We start from the raw sequence: 18,118 nt of genomic DNA on the forward strand, positions 1-18,118 counted from the left end.
TAGGATTGGCAGAGATGGCAGAAAAGGCAGGAATAGTAGGGATGGCATGGATGGTAGGAATAATAAGGATATCAGGGAAAGTATGGGCAGCAGAGATGGTATGGACGACAGGTATGGTAGAGCTGGCAGAGATGGTAGGGACAGCAGAGATGACAGAGAGGCCGCAATGGCAGATATAGTAGGGACGGCAGGGAGAGCAGGCATGGCAGGGATAGCAGAGAGGCAAGGATGGCAGAAATGGCTGGGACAACAGAGATGGCAGTAATGGCAGAGAGGCAAGGATGGCAGAAATAGTCGGGATGGCAGGAATATAAGGGATGGCAAGGAAGGCAGAAATGGTAAGGACAACAGGGATGCTATGGACAGCAGGGTTGGTAGTGAGGAAGGAATGGTAGGGATGGTAGGGTTGGCAGGGATTGCGGTGAGGCAGGAATGGTAGGTACGGCATGGATGGCAGAGAGGCAGGGACGGTAGGGACAGCAGGGATGGCAGGGAGAAAGGGATGGTAGTAAGGCATGAATGGCAGGGTACCCGTGTGTGGCAGAGACCTGCGATCCGAGTGCCTCTGTATTTGATGAGAACAGGCTGACAGCACAGTCAACTTATGCTTCAGTAGCGGTGAACGCAGAGATCGGTTCATTCAGAGCAGAAAAACAAGGCCTCCAGTCTCAGAGCCTCAGAGAACTCTGGAATCACTTATACGGTATTTATTTATAAAATATTACACCATTTATTATTTCATTACTATTACATAATATGTGCAAAAATAGGCTGTTTTTGAGTTACACAAACTCCTGTGCAACAGTCTGAGACTTTGGGGAAAAAAATAATGAGTCAAATCTTAACTGACATGCAAAAAGTCCAAAAAATGGAACAGCAGTATGTAAATTGATAATGTAATCAAGTGGTACCTCAGGGAATGGCTTAGGAATCCCAACACCTCTATATATTGTGAGGTGATATCTTGTGAGTGAGACTTGACTTGACACTGGCCAGGACAGTGGACAGCAATGTGCAGTGGGTGGTAATGATAGTGACTGGTTGCATTTGGCTAGAATTGTCCATGTGAAACAGACAAGAGACAAAAATCACATCAAAATCCAATGCATGAGCCCCCACACACATATCTCACAGCTCAGTGAAGCATTCTATAGCTTTCTTTGGAAGAGGCAAATTTTCACACACTTTCTGTGTTCAGTCATATGAAAGAAAAGATATTATTTTTTTTCGGCGGGGGTCCCCCATACACCCTCCAACACCACACCCTACCCCCCCAGCCATCGGCAGCAGCGCTGCTGTCCACAATGCAGGGAGTGAAGAAGAGAGCTGACATACGGCAGGTTTAAGTTCATTTTTACGTTCTACTCGGAGCATAATTACCTCTTCACAAACTTGCTGTTTACAGCTGAAAGCTGACTTAGCTAACTTAGACTGGCTAACACGTGACTTAAATAGCACTGCTGAGACACATTTATGATGAAAATAGCACTATTGGGGCAGCTAGCTAGTTAAATGTTTTTAGATTAGCTTTTTTATTGTCCTCCTTTCACTTTCCACAGGACACTTCCCACAGGACACCTCCCACAGGACACTTCCCACAGGACTCTGGCTACAGAACACTTTTCACTGGACGCTGCCCACAGGACGATGCCCCTATGGTGCTACCAACAGGACACTTCCTAAAGGACACTTTCAAAAGGATGGGGCCCATATGACGCTGCCGACAAGGCACTTCCCAGAGGATGCTGCCCACAGGACACCGCTTACAGGATGCTTCCTACAGGACTCTGCCCACAGAACACTGCCCACAGAATGCTGCCACCAGGACACTTCCAACAGGAAGCTGCCCACAGAATATTTACCACATGACACTGCACACAGGACACTGGCCAAAATACACTACCCACAGGACTCAAGGCCTACAAAACACCTTCCACAGGCGCTGCCAACAGTATGCAGCCCAAAAGGAAACTTCCCACAGGACACTGCCCACAGGATGTTGTCCACAGGACACTGCCCACTATTGGTGGACTTTTCTCGGTTCAGCAGTGACACTAAGGTGTTTAAAACTCCAGCAGCACTGCTGCATCTGATTCTGTCTGATGCTGAGAATGCATCAGCTGATGTGTTGGTTTTCTTTCCTGTGGGGTCCTGAGTATTAAAGAAATATAAAATAAATAATACATATACAGATAAACAAATACAGAACTACACTCTGTAATTAATGTAAAACTACAATATATACAAGTATACAACTACATGATCAGTGGAGCTGCTAAAATGATCTGTGCATGTGTGTGTGTCTGTGCAACACTTCGCTAGCCTCTGTGAAATAAACAAGCAGTAGCCTATTTGCTTTGTCACTTTTCATCATTACCAAACACACAAACACACACGCCAGTGCCTGGTTCTGTGGGGGAGAGTAAAGCAGGTCGAGTGGGGTCTCCTTCATTTCTCATCAGGGAACAGGTGTGAGGAAGCATCTCACGCTGATTAGTGGGATCAGAGAGGTAAGAGTCACATACATTACTGCACAAACGCCGTCATCCGCCTGAGATAATCCTGTTTACACCTGTTTATCCCCACAGTAAACATTAGTTTACACTGGCAAACGCTACACTACCATTAATACAAAGAGAGGCTGATGACAGTATTGTTGTTCATACATTTTAATATATGTCAGACTATTAACCATTTCCTAGCATTTCTTCAGGAGAGAACAGGGTATTTGCTTTAGTTATCTGTTAAAGCTGTTGTTTAATTATATAATGTGTGGTTATGGTCAATTTTAGAAAAATAAGAGCTTATATTGGACATATATTGCATTTTTGAGATAAAAACAAAAAAAATCAATCTCAATTTTCAATGCTTTCTTTTTCGGACATATCGTAAATTCAGAAATGAACATAAATGAAATGCTCTAACTTCATAACTGTAATAAAATGCTTTTTATTATTATTATTATTTTTTTATTTTTTCAAATTTAGTTACCATATTTTTCAGACTATATGTACACTAAAATCCTGTAATTTCCCCCCAAATTGTCAGTGTGCCTTATAATCCGGTGCGACTTATGTATCTACGTTAGCATTATGCAGGAGTTTCAGTTTAGTTTAGTTTAGTTCTCCAGCAGTATTAGCATTAGCCGCTAAGCGCTAGCCATTTGGCCGTTCAGAAGTGAGTATTATCAGCCTGTAGTCTGCTTCTAACCCCGGCTAGCACACTGTTGTAAGCTAAAAAGACAGGCAAATGTAAACATCTTAAGTAAAAAAAAAAAAAAAAATGCGCTGCCACTATGATTGGGAGCTTACTGGTTCGAATCCCTGTCATGCAGCTTGACATTGTCTGCCAGAGCCCTGAGAGAGCACCAAATTGTGTTTTGCAGCTTAGATTTTAAGCTTAAATTAGTAGACATTATTAATCATTACAAACTGTTTTAATGTTTAATGCCTCAATTTATTATTATTATTTTTTACAACATTCTAAAGCATTAAGATGATAGTAGTAATGTTTAATAATGTCTTAATTAGTGTTATTAGTGTAATTAATAATTAGTCGAGACCTTACTGAAACATTTAACTGTTATTTAGGTCTCTGAGTGGTCCAGCAGTCTAAAGCTCTGTCACTATGATTGGAAAATCGCTGGTTCGAATCCTGGTAATGCAGCTTGCCATCAGCTGCCGGAGCCCTGAGGGAAAGAGGGAAGGAGCGCCATCTACCCACCCAGAGAGAGAGCAAGACACACTATGATCTCTCTCTGGGTGGGTAGATGGTGCTCTTTCTTTTCCCAAAAAGGGTGATCACGATCATCACAAGGCGTCTGTGAGCTGATGTATCAGAACAGAGTCGCTGCGCTTTCCTCTGAGCACGCTGTGATGCTACTCGGCAAAAGTTGGAAAAGAGGTGGAGTCTGACTTCACATGTATCAGAGGAGGCATGTGTTAGTGTTTACCTTCCTGGTGTGTTGTGGGGGGAGTCTTAATGAGTGGCTTGGGTAATTGGCCTTGTAAATTGGGGAGAAAATGGAACATTTAAGAATATTTGTATTTGTATTTTAATGTTTTAATGTTTGCCAAGTAAAGACTTACATTTACTGCCCAGATACAGACATACAGACACTTTAATCACGTATAATTTTGTAAGCTTTTTTTAAGCTGGCTGAAGACGTTTGCGCAGTATTGTACGGCGTGGATGTATTATTTTAGACTTTAGGACAGAATCAGGTGGGTAACAAAGCACACACCATTCTCGTCTGGGATTGGTTCAAAAGAAGAAACCACTTAAGAAGAGTTCGGTCTGGGTTTAAGAGATACTTACCGAAGACTCCTGACAGTTTCAATGAAACACAAAATGAAACAGAAGAGAAAAAAGGGGGGAAGAGACAGTGGTAACTTTAGAGCTTCTGCAGTTCAAAAGCAGCTGCTGGAAGACATGAGCTGTCTTCTGCTTTTGATTGCCATATGCCACTACCAGCCTTTCACTGCCGCCGCTGGCAGCGAACGAAGACTGTTATGAAAGCCATGAGAAAAATTTAAACGAATTGGGAATAAATTGCATCTAATGAAACGCTAAAAGTGAGTACAAAGAAATACGCCACAGCTCGGCGGGAATCAGACAAATCAATGAGATAAATAAGAGAGGTTTTAATGAGGACGAGGAGCGCCGGCACTGATCACCAATGATCAACACAGATAAATGATCAACACAGAAAGAGAGATGAGCGTTAGAACATTGTTAAAGGAGTATATTCCATAATCATACCCTGCTGTTCAGCTTCTACTGCAAATTAAAGTTAAACATCTAATCTTACTCCCTTTCCTGCAGCCGCTCCGAGCTCAGCTGCGCAGGAGAAAGCGGTGATTTTGAAAATACCCTCGTTTGCAAATACCCTTTCATTACAGCCCATTTCAGGGTCAACAAATCATACAAGCTAATCTTTACACCAATCTTCTCCTGAAAAAAAAAGCCACTGCAGCAAAATGCAGCCATTTATTCCACTGCTCACACCGAATCTGCCTAATCTAATGCATTAATATCATTACATGATTACATGCTATAAAAGCCTTTCATACATCGCATAGATCTCATTCTCATGTCTGAGAATCTTATGTAAAAGTGTATTTATGACACTTGAGGCTTTTTTTTTGAGCTAGCAGGCAAAATATGAATCATACTTCCTTATTAGCCCTCTAAATATGATGGCATCATATTTATATTTGTTGAGAAAACAAAATCAACATTTTAGGATCTTTCTGCAGGAGTTTCTGCATATTTTCCAATTATCAACAGACAAAACTTTAATATCAGACAAATATAATCTGAGTAAACATAAAAAGATAAAAAGCACTTTTTAAAATGTCAATTTTATGTATTTAAGAACAAAAATCCAATTTAGCCCTGTGTATAAAAGTGTTAAAAACGTGTTAAAAAAGTGATAACTGGCAACGAGTTTTTCACATCTCTGTGGAGGAATTTTGTTCCACTTTTCTTTACAGAATTATTTTAATTCAGACACATTAGAGTGTTTTTGAGCATAAACGTCCTGTTTAAGATCATCCACAGCATCTCAATCTCAAGACTTTAACTATTTTTTAAGCCATTCAGAGGTAAACTTTGTGGGTTTGTGCATTTTGGGTCATTGTCCTGCTGCAGAACCCAAGTACTCCTGAGCTTGAGGTCATGAACTGATGGACGGATTTTCTCCTTTAGGATTGTCTGATAAACAGCAGAATTCCTGCTTCCATCTATTACAGCAAGTTATCCAGCAGCTCCAGACCATCACACACACTACCACCACCATGTTTTACATTCAGTATGATGATCTTTTTCTGAAACTATATGTTTGTTTTACTCCAGATGTAACGAGACACACACCTTCCACACTGACCTTCTTCAGATTGGTTTATATAGTGTTGTTTTTGAGATCTTGTATCTGCTTCATGATGTCAGACAGGTTCTATTTAAGTAATTCTTAATTCTACAGGTCTGGCAGTAATCAGGTCTGGTTGTGGTTAGTAGTGAAATTGAACTCTTGAGCTTTCAAAAGTGCTTTTTATATTTACTCAGGTTATATTTGTCTAATATTAGATATGTTGTCCCACCTCTACTAACTGTTAGCTTTGTTTTTTTAATTGGTGTGTTACTGGGAAATTACCAGTTTCTGCAGAAAAGGGTGATTATTTCTGATGTGTCAGCATTACTATCTTCAAGCTTTGCATATACTGTACCAGTCAAAAGTTTGGATACACCCTAAATTCACTGGTTTTTTTTTCCCTTATTTTTAAATGTATGGTAGATTAATACTAAAGTTCCCCAAACTATGAAGAAAAACATATGGAATCATTTACTAAACAAAAAAGTGTTAAACACTTTAGATTCTTCAAAGTAGCACCTCTTGCTCAGATAACTTTAGTTTTGCACATCTTGGCTGGATTTTCTCAGTCAATTTTATGAGGTAGAGTCACCTGGAATGTTCAGCTTTCAGTTAACAGCTGTGCTGAACTCGTCAAGAGTTAATTACTTGAATTTCTTGTCTCTTAATGTGTTTGAGAGCATCAGTTGTAAAGTTGTGAAGAGGTAGAGTAACAGGTATACAGTGAATAGTGAATTTTTGAGTAATGTTCTAATCCAGATTATGAGACGCAAGGACTACTCAACTAAGAAAAAGAGAAAGAAAAAATACTCTAAGAAATGAAGGTCAGTCAATCCGAAACATTCCACTCATCAGGAGCGCCGTAGGAAAGAAGATTAATAGTTTTCTCTGTTGTACAGGATACGTTCAGCCGAATTACCAACCTCAGAAACCACAAGTTAACAGCTTAACCCCAGATAAGAGCACCTAAATGCTTCTTCACAGAGTATATTTCTGGTTTGTTTAACCCTTTTTAGTTACTACATGATTCATTATGTGTTCCTTCATAGTCTGAATAACTTAAGTATTCATTTAAAATAAACACATTGAATAAGAAGATGTGTCCAAACTTTTGACCGGTATGGTACATACCCACACGTTACGCATGTATATCATGTACTCTCTGCATAATGTCTGTACCTAACCATAGCGTAGCACCTGTCTGTGACTCTAATCACAAAACTCTCAACTGATTTACTCAAAAGTCACTGACTCGAATCAGTTAGTGTTATCAGATCAGCCTCTGATCTCAGATCAAAAACATCAGATCACACCGTGAACCAGAGCCACATCAGAGCTCTCACTAATATACCTGATCGCAGCTGTTTGATACGGCCCTGGCTGAGCGCGGGCTCCACCGGCAGGAAGTCTTTGAACCAGGAAATCTCCGGATCAGGGATGCCACTGGCGGCACACAGCATTGTGGCGGTCCGCGTTCTCTCCACCACCTTCAGCTGCGGACCCATGTCTATACTGGGGAAGCCGAACGTCAGCAGGTCCTCTGCAGAATGAGAGAACATTAACATTGTTAAACATTAGAAATAAGAGATATTAATGTTATTATTGTACAGTAGAAAATAGCAGACAATGTTTTTAAATACAAGGAAAAATTTAAGTCTTAACCCTTTAAATCCTAGGCTGTTTTGGTGTGTATTTCTTCATTTTTGTCAGTTCCTCTTTAAGGTCTTATAACACAGTAATTATATCAGACAGACGCATGCCCTGATCTCTTTTACTCCAGAAGACATATGGCTGCTCAAAAATATAATCATTTAAAATGTAATAGGAAGCAGAATTGTTATATTTTCCTGGATCTGATCATGTTTTGGTCAAAATTTTACCAAGCGCCTGTTTTTTTTTTTTTGAATGTATAGACTTTAAATATATTCACGCCTAAGATATATTTTCAAAAACGGTTAGATTAGAGTGTATATGAGTTAAAAGCATAAGAATATTGCTGATAGTTCATTACATGGTTTATTACTCTTGATAATCAGACCTCTAGGAAACTAAAAAAAATACTAAAAACCTGACACTCAAACCTGACACACTGACCTAAGCCTTTCAGTATTTTAATCAGGATTTCAGCAATTTAGTCTAAATAAATAATAATACAAATAAAAATGTTCAGTGCAAAATAACTACTTAGTTCTGACCTTTTGAGACAGCAGAAATGTATCCTTCTGGCTGGTTGTCTTCACACCATAGTATTCAATTAATAATAATAATAATCATAGTTCACATGTAATATACAGCTCCAGAAAAAGAATAAAAGATGAGTGAGTTTGATGAGAATGATGAGTTTCTTTGCTTTTACCAAATTGAAAACCTCTGGAATATAATCAAGAGGAAGATGGATGATCACAAGCCATCAAAACAAGCTGAACTGCTTGAAATTTTTGCACCAGGAGTAAAGGCATAAAGTTATCCAAAAGCAGCGTGTAAAACTGGTGGAGGAGAACATGATGCCAAGATGCACGAAAACTGTGATTAAAAAAACAGGGTTATTCCACCATATATTCATTTCTGAACTCTTAAAACTTTATGAATATGAACTTGTTTTCTTTGCATTATTTGAGGTCTGAAATCTCTGCATCTTTTTTGTTATTTCAGTCATTTCTCATTTTCTGTAAATAAATGCTCTAAATGACAATATTTTTATTTGGAATTTGGGAGAAATGTGATTTGTAGATTATAGAATAAAACAACAATGTTCATTTTACTCAAACATAAACCTGTAAATAGCAAAATCAGAGAAACTGATTCAGAAATTTAAGTGGTCTCGTAATTATTTTCAGAGCCATATAGAGCCTTTTACAAAGATCAGGGGAAACAAATGAATCTGGACTCATGTTTGACAAACATTGCTTTGTACTGTAATGCCTTCAACAAGAGAATTCAAAATGCAGTCATATTTTTTTTCTTTGAGTTTGAGTTGACATTTGATGTTTTTTGTTTTTTTTTTCTTTTAAGGTTGGCTGCAGCAAACTTAGATTTAATTAAGGGCGAAGCGTTTCATATATTTCACACATCCATAGCAAGAAAAGAAGCAATTTTAAAGAAAGCGAGTGCAAACAAATATTGCCTTGAAGAATATGGCAGCATTCCAAAAAAAAAACAAGTCTGCAGAAAACAACAATATTAATCGTTTCAGCTTGAAAGTTTGAAAGGATGTCTTAGCTGCTCATGCTCTGAAACCTCGTCTGAGAAAATGACTCTTTAAGTTAATGTAGTTTGACGGCTGTTTATCGTAATTTACTTCTCTATTCTCCTCAGATTAGCTGCCCACTTATGAGGGAGTTTCGCTGTTTCTGTGCAATCTGAATCGTTATTGAGAGAAAGGACACGCCACCCACATCCCCGGCGTGGTGATTGCTCACCGAGCCTCTGGTGGGTGGAACTCATTACTAAACGTTATAAATAAAACAGCCAGCGCCACTCAGAGTGCGGAGATGATCAGAGGTAAACTAAGGAACAACACGCGTTCACTTCTTAAACGGAGGAGAATGGTGTGTAATTATGTACCTACATAATCACCATGCACGGATGCACCTCACCGGCGACTATGCCAATTACACACTGCGCAGCAGGCGAGGGGGGGGGGGGGGCGACAGGGCGCAGCTAATAATTATTTGTTAGGTTTAATTGAAAAGGCAGAAAAGACACAGAGTTCTAGTAAACACAGGATTGAGGTCACTGCTCAGAAACGGCGTCTGGACCTGTGCTTGAAGAAACAAGAAAGAAACAGGTGCAGGCTAGTGCTTGAGTATGTGAGTATACACTGATTTACCATGTCATGGAACAGGATCTAGTACTATATCATGTCCCATGACTTTGGCCATGTCCTATGGAAGCTAAAGATCCTGTCTGAAATGTGGGTGGGATTTTTGCAAGAGTCTCTTGTCCATTCGTACGAACAATTAAATTCACTTGCCACAAGATAATGCCTCACAACTTATACAGATGTGGGCGTAACAAGCCATCCACTGAAGTAACTGAAGATCACTTTATGATCGATTTAAACAGCTCAGCCGCTAAACCCATACATCACCCAGTGCCCCTCCCAAACTACCCCTCCCATTTTTTTTGCCTTTTTCAAATTTGAGCTGAGGGTGGAGTCAGCAAAAATCAGGGGGCTTAGTTACACCTAAAAAAGGATTGGTAACATTACAAAGTCCTCTGAAATACATTAAATTCGTACAGTCCCAAACCTTTCTGGATTGGTATTGTATTTGAGGGGTTGTGTGTGTGGGTTATACTCTGATTTACCAAGTCATGGAACAGGATCTAGTACTATATCATGTCCCATGATATTTGCCATGTCCTATGGAAGCTAAAGATCCTGTTTGATATGTGGGTGGGATTTTTGCAAGAGTCTCTTGTCCATTCGTACGAACAATTAAATTCACTTTGCCTTGCCATAAGATAATGCCTCACAACTTATACAGGTGTGGGCATTCCAAGCCATTCACTGAAGTAACTGAAGATCACTTTATGATCGATTTAAACAGCTCAGCCTCTAAACCCATACATCACCCAGTGCCCCTCCCAAATTACTCCTCCCTTTTTTTGCCTTTTTCAAATTTGAGCTGAGGGTGGAGTCAGCAAAAATAAGGGGGCTTAGTTACACTTTAAAAAGGAATGGTAACATTACAAAGTCCTCTGAAATACATTAAATTCGTACAGTCCCAAACCTTTCTGGATTGGAATTGTATTTGAGGGGTCTTGTTCTCCTATATGGAATGTGGGTGGACCTTCTGCCAGATTCTCTTGTCCATTCGTAAGAACAATTCAATTTACATTGCCTTGCCACAAGATAATACCTCACAACGTATACAGGTGTGGGTGTTCCAAGCCATCCACTGAAGTTACTTAAAATCACTTTATGATCGTTTTGCAATGCAATGCAACAGTATGTTTGAAAGGGTGTTGGACTCCCTACACATGACACTTCATCAACTGTTAAGCATGGGGGTGGGTGCATCATGTTTTGAGCTTGTGTTTTAACCAGTGGCGCACAAAATACTTTTAAAGAGCCAGTAAACCTTAACCACATTTATTTATTCCATTATTAGCTGGAATGTGGGAAACATACCAGTCCTGCTTTATAATTAGAATAACACTAATGTGGTAAATGTATGATTAGAATAGCACTAATGTGGTAAATTTACAATTAGAATAGTAATACTGAGGTAAATGTATATTAGAATAGCACTTCTGAGGTACATTTATGAATAAAATACCACTGCTGATGTAAATACATGATTTGAATAGCACTGTGTGACAGTGTGTCTAGAAAAGCCCTGCTAAATTTGGGAATAGAATAGCACTACTAAGGTAAATTTAGGAATAGAATAGGCGAGGACGATGTTTCCATGTACTTTGTTTTTATAATATGCAGATCAGTCAATGAATAATATTGCCCCCCCCCCCCCTCGCTGACATCCAACCATCTGGGTTTTACCGCTCTCAGAGGCACACTGCTACTGCTGCAGCTCAGCCTCTAAACCCATACATCATCCATTGCCCCACCCAAACTACCCCTCCAAGTTTTTAGCCTTTTTCAAAATAGAGCTGAAGGTGGAGTCAGCAAAAATGAGGGGGTTTATTTAGTCTTTAAGTGCTGTGCAAAGGAATGTAACATTACACATTCCCTTGAAAGACATTTAACGCGAACAGTCCCAAACCTTTCTGGATTGGAATTGTATTGGAGGGGTTGTTTTTGTGGGTTCTTGCTTTGAAGGAAAATGAATGCAATTAAAGGGCCTCATTTTTTATGACTCAGATGTTCATCGAATGGCACATTTGTGATTTTGAGGGTGGCGTAAAGATGAGTGTGGGGCACAGGCTTTTGCTAAGCGTGCTAAATGCAGCCCAGCCCTGCTGCCTCTGAATCACTGTTCGGCAGAGAGCTTATACAGGACTCAACACAGAGAGAGAGAGAGGGTGGATCTATGATACAGAGGGGGGCATCGTCCCCTGGGTCAAATTTCTGCTACACGCATCTGCTCTCACAGCTAAAACAGCGCACACAAGAGCGAGATGCTGCAATACTGTCTACGGTTACTGATATGATTATGCAAGCATCTGTTTTTTTAATGAGTTTCTGCCACCAAGAAGCATTTTCAGAGGTGTAGAAATGGTGTGTTGCTAATTGGTAATCGTTGCGTCCAGAAACAAGTAACAAACAACATCAGAAATAAATTGCAGCCTGTCCAAACATTTAGTCAATCGCCAATCGCTGCGACCTGGCCTTGCGATGCCGTTAACTGATTAACGGAATAAAAAAGAAAGACAGAATGACACACAGACGCCATCTACTGAGGTAAATTTATGATTGGAATTCCACTAATGAGGTAAATTTACAATAAGAATAGTACTAATGATGTAAATAAATGATTAGAATAATACTTCTGAGGAAAATTTAGGAATGGAATAGCATTGCTGAGATAAATGTATGACTAGAATAACATGACTGAGGTAAATGTATGATTTGTATAGCACTACTGAAATAAATACTTGATTTGAATAGCAGAGTGGGAGTAGAATAACAATTCTGTGGAAAATTTAGGAATAGAATAGCACTACTGAGGTAAATTTAAGATTAGAATAGCACTACTGAGAAAAATGTATGATTAGAATAGCTATTGAGGTAAATTAATAATAAAATAACACTACTAAGGTAGATTTGGGAATAGAATATGACTACTGAGGTAAATTTAGGAATAGAATAGCATTACTGAGATAAATGTGTAACTAGAATAGCATGACTGAGGTAAATGTAGGATTGGAATAGCTATACAGAGGTAAATTCAGAGGTCGAATAGCACTACTACTGAGGTAAATGTATCATAAGAAAGCTTTATTTTCGGACTTTAATAAAGGAGTATTCTTGAATGTGCAGTTACGGTAATGGCAGCAGAGGGTGGAGAAGAAGGCTGGTGAGGAAGACGAGAAGAGAAAGAGAGAGAGAGAGAGAGAGAGAGGAAGAGGCTGGTGAGGAAGACAAGGAGAGAGAGAGAGAGAGAGAGAGAGAGAGAGAGAGAGAGAGGAAGTGGCTGGTGAGGAAGACGAGGAGAGAGAGAGAGAGAGAGAGAGAGAGAGTGGAAGAGGCTGGTGAGGAAGACGAGCAGAGAGAGAGAGAGAGAGAGAGAGGAAGAGGCTGGTGAGGAAGACGAGGAGAGAGAGAGAGAGAGAGAGAGAGAGGAAGAGGCTGGTGAGGAAGACGAGGAGAGAGAGAGAGAGAGAGAGAGAGAGAGAGAGAGAGAGAGAGAGGAAGTGGCTGGTGAGGAAGACGAGGAGAGAGAGAGAGAGGAAGAGGCTGGTGAGGAAGACGAGGAGAGAGAGAGAGAGAGAGAGGAAGAGGCTGGTGAGGAAGACGAGGAGAGAGAGAGAGAGGAAGAGGCTGGTGAGGAAGACGAGGAGAGAGAGAGAGAGAGAGAGGAAGAGGCTGGTGAGGAAGACGAGGAGAGAGAGAGAGAGAGAGAGAGAGGAAGAGGCTGGTGAGGAAGACAAGGAGAGAGAGAGAGAGAGAGAGAGAGGAAGAGGCTGGTGAGGAAGACGAGGAGAGAGAGAGAGAGAGAGAGAGAGAGAGGAAGAGGCTGGTGAGGAAGACAAGGAGAGAGAGAGAGAGAGAGAGAGGAAGAGGCTGGTGAGGAAGACGAGGAGAGAGAGAGAGAGAGAGAGAGAGAGAGAGAGAGAGGAAGAGGCTGGTGAGGAAGATGAGGAGAGAGAGAGAGAGAGAGAGAGGAAGAGGCTGGTGAGGAAGACGAGGAGAGAGAGAGAGAGAGAGGAAGAGGCTGGTGAGGAAGACGAGGAGAGAGAGAGAGAGAGAGAGAGAGAGAGAAGAAGAGGCTGGTGAGGAAGACAAGGAGAGAGAGAGAGAGAGAGAGAGAGAGAGAGAGAGGAAGAGGCTGGTGAGGAAGACAAGGAGAGAGAGAGAGAGAGAGAGAGAGGAAGAGGCTGGTGAGGAAGACAAGGAGAGAGAGAGAGAGAGAGGAAGAAGCTGTTGAGGAAGACGAGGAGAGAGAGAGAGAGAGAGAGAGAGAGGAAGAGGCTGGTGAGGAAGACGAGGAGAGAGAGAGAGAGAGAGAGAGGAAGAGGCTGGTGAGGAAGACAAGGAGAGAGAGAGAGAGAGAGAGAGAGAGAGAGAGAGAGAGAGAGAGATCAAATTCCTGCTCTACGCAGACGACCTGGTCCTGCTGTCCCCCACAGAACAGGGTCTACAGCAGAACCTGGACCTGCTGGAGCAGTACTGCCAGACCTGGGCCCTGGCAGTAAACCTAAAAAAGACAAATATTTTAGTATTTCAAAAAAGATCCAGATCTCAGGGGCAAAAGCACATATTTAAATTAGGTACAAATAATATTGAATATTCAAAAAACTACAATTATTTAGGTATTACAATCAGTTCATCTGGAAACTTTACATTGGCAGTGAATGAACTGAAAGGAAAAGCACGCAGAGCCTTCTACGCCATAAAACAACAAATTCCTGTAGAAATTCCAATTAGAATTTGGTTAAAAATATTTGAGTTTGTAATTCAACCTATTGCCCTTTATGGCAGTGAAGTGTGGGGTCCGCTTACAAACCAAGAATTTAGTAAATGGGACAAACATCCAATTGAGACCCTGCATGCAGAATTCTGTAAAATTATTCTGAAGGTTCACAGAAACACCCCAAACAATGCATGCAGGGCAGAATTAGGCCAATTTCCACTGATTTTAAAAATACAAAAAAGGGCAATCAAATTCTGGACACATTTACAACACAGCGACCCCCACTCTTACCATTATAAATCTCTGCAGTACCAAGAGTTGAGCAAAGACACCAGTCCCCTCACTCAGCTGGTCCTGAAGCACAGTTCTACACTCACACACATTAACACACTTACACACACAGCTCTAACACACACTAACACCCCACACACTCAGGACCAGACACCAATCAGATTCAACCAAATTACAAAACAACTCCAACAAAACTACATCAGCTATTGGGAAACTCAAACTAAATCTCAGAGTAAACTACAGTGTTATTCGGCCCTAAACCGTCAGTACAGAGCAGCGGAATACCTGAGCACCCTGACTGACCCCAAACTGAGGTCCACCCTGACCAGGTACAGACTCAGTGCCCACAGCCTGGCCATAGAGACGGGCAGGCACAAGAAATCCTGGCTGCCCAAAGAGCAGAGAGTGTGCCCACACTGCCCACTGAACAGACCAGAGACAGAGCTGCACTTCCTTACAGAATGTCCCAAATATTCCCAGATTAGAACCCAATTCTACACCAAATTCACCCACAAATTACCTGCATTTAAAAACATCCCCGATCCAGAAAAACTCCCCTACCTGCTGGGGGAACACAGTGAGTGCTGCACTCTGGCAGCGCAGTACGTCCAGGCCTGCCACAGCCTGAGGGACAGTGAGTGACCACAGATACACTGCTGTACAGAACTACAAGCTCTATTACTCTTTATTATAAATCATATGTTTTTTTTTTTTTTTTTTTTTCTATAATAATTAATTTAATTGTTTACTTAAACTTGTGTTCAAATTTACCTGTACAGTTATCTTATGTTAAATTTTGTCAGGAATATATATATATTTGTTAATCATAGCTTTGGCAATACAAATGTGAAAATTTGTCATGCTAATAAAGCAACTTTGAATTTGAATTTGACTGCACTGTGAGTGATGGGGGCGGGGCTCACGGCAGCAGGCGCTGCAGCGTGGCTGAAGAGAGCGTGTGTTCATCTCAGAGTCGCCAAAAGTCTCCAATAACACCGCAAAAACTCGCTACATTTGTCTGTAGTCGCTTTTTTCCATTTTTACAAAAAAGTTGCTAAAGGGGCTGAAAAGTCACACTGTCAGCAGCACTGACTGAAAGTCACACTGTCTACATTCTGATTAAGAACAGGGCTTCTCTCACTGACGAGACTCAGGGATAATCACTATAATATTTATTATTACTATTGTTATTATTATTGTTGTCTTTACTATTGTCATCATTGTTATTATTATTATTGTGATTTTTTTATTTTAATTAATTGATGTGTATGTTAACATTTTCATCGCTGTTTCACTATAGGTTCGGTTTTGACATTTGTGTGCTTTGGCAACATTGTTTTTTAAAACAGTCATGCTAATAAAGCCAATTTGAATTGAATTGAATTGAGAGAGAGAGAGAGAGGAAGAGGCTGGTGAGGAAGACGAGGAGAGAGAGAGAGAGAGAGAGAGAGAGAGAGAGAGGAAGAGGCTGGTGAGGAAGACGAGGAGAGAGAGAGAGAGAGAGGAAGAAGCTGTTGAGGAAGACGAGGAGAGAGAGAGAGAGAGAGAGAGAGAGGAAGAGGCTGGTGAGGAAGACGAGGAGAGAGAGAGAGGAAGAGGCTGGTGAGGAAGACAAGGAGAGAGAGAGAGAGAGAGAGAGAGAGAGAGAGAGAGAGAGAGAGGAAGAGGCTGGAGGCTTTTTCCCTGTGGGGCTCGCTCTGAGGAGAGCAGGCTGCCTCCGTTTACATAGGGAAAATGAAGCTTTGTATAGACGCCAGCGTGTTGAGCCAACAATAGCAAGGCAAACATCCCATTTTCTGTTCAAACACATGCGCGTACACAAACACGGCCTCGCGTACACACACACACACACACACTCTCACACCAGAGCCATGCGCACAATATCCGACACGCACTAGACTCACGTGCAGCAGGCCCACGCAAAAACATTGTGAAGGTTGCTCGCTCTCACATGCAAACATGCAAACCTCATCTAAATCATCTAAAAGTACGGGAGGAACAAAATCAAGAGTTGAAAAAGAGTAAGAAGGGTAGGGATACACCAAATATTTGATGACCGGAAATGTTCAGCCTTTTTTTCTTTAATATGAGACTTGAGTGGCACTGCTGAGATGAATGTATGATTAGAACAGCTCTAATAAGGTCAATTTATGATTAGAAGAGCACAACTGGGGTAAATCTAAAATTGGAATAGCACTACTGAGGTAAGTTTGAAAAAATAAAATAGCACTACTGAGGTAAATTTAGAAATAGAATAACACTACTGAGGTAAATTCAGGGATAGAAGAGCACTGCTAAAGTAAATGTATGATTTGAATAGCACTTCTGAAGTAAATACATTATTTGAATAGCACTACTGAGATACATTTAGGAATAGAATAGCACTGCTAAGGTAAATGTATGATTTAAATAGCACTGCTGAAATAAATACATGATTTGAATAGCACTGCCGACGTAACGTTATGACTAGAAAAGCACTGCTAAGGTAAATATATGATAACATATATATGATAGTACATGATAAATTTAGGAATATACTAGCTCTACTGAGGTGAATTTAGGAATAGAATAGCACTACTGAGGTAAATGTAGGAATAGAATAGCATTATTGAGATAAATGTATAACTTGAATAGCACTACTAAAGTAAATACATGATTTGAATAGCAGTACTGAGGTAACAATGTGACAAGAATAGCACTACTGAAGTAAATAGACTAGACTAGAATACCACTACTGCACTGTATGAATAGAATAGCTATTCTGGATTAAATTCATGATTAGAAAAGCTACAATGAGGTACATTTATATTTTGTACTCCTATAATAGTACTCCTGAAGAAAAAACATGATCCGAACAGCAGAGATGAAGTAAATTTATGATTAGAATAGCACTGCTGGGGCAAATGTGTGAGTAGAATAGCATTGCTGAGCTACATGTATGCCTAGAGTACCACTACTGAGGTAAATATAGGACTTAATTAGCACCACTGATGTAAACATATTACTAGAATAGCAGCACTGTGGTATATTTATGATTAAAATAACATTGCTGAGGCACATTCATGAGGTGAATAGCACTAATGAAGTAAATACGTGATTAGAATAGCACCGTAAGGTACATTTATTTTAGAACACCCTTACTAAAGTATATTTATGACTAGAATAGCACTACTGAAGTAAATTTAATGACAAAAAATGTGCTGCAAAGGTTATATATACTATTATTATACTGTAATATTTTGTAATCAACTTTTTTTAATAAGCAAAACAAGAATATATTTTGGCTATGTAATTAATTAATTCAATGATGTAAAAATCAAATGAAGAAAATTAACGAAAACGTTTGAAAAATATATATATATGGTTTTGTATTTAGCTAAGAAGTGGGATGAAAAAAAGGGAATTGTATCCAGACAGG

At 40.2% G+C, this 18,118-nt stretch overlaps 1 protein-coding gene across 16 annotated transcripts in view; it reads right to left on the reverse strand.

Annotated features, from left to right (window-relative positions):
- The window catches only part of ptprsb (protein tyrosine phosphatase receptor type Sb), a 281,301-nt gene that overhangs the window by 154,307 nt on the left and 108,876 nt on the right, over positions 1–18,118 (reverse strand). For all 16 annotated transcript variants that reach the window (XM_049478946.1, XM_049478941.1, XM_049478945.1 and 13 more), the window contains exon 6: positions 7,224–7,412. In XM_049478946.1, the coding sequence (XP_049334903.1) occupies positions 7,224–7,412 (189 nt within the window). The remainder of the gene's footprint in view (positions 1–7,223; positions 7,413–18,118) is intronic.

Source organism: Astyanax mexicanus, chromosome 4 (genome assembly GCF_023375975.1).
Source record: "Astyanax mexicanus isolate ESR-SI-001 chromosome 4, AstMex3_surface, whole genome shotgun sequence".
In the NCBI taxonomy this organism is placed as follows: domain Eukaryota; kingdom Metazoa; phylum Chordata; class Actinopteri; order Characiformes; family Acestrorhamphidae; genus Astyanax; species Astyanax mexicanus.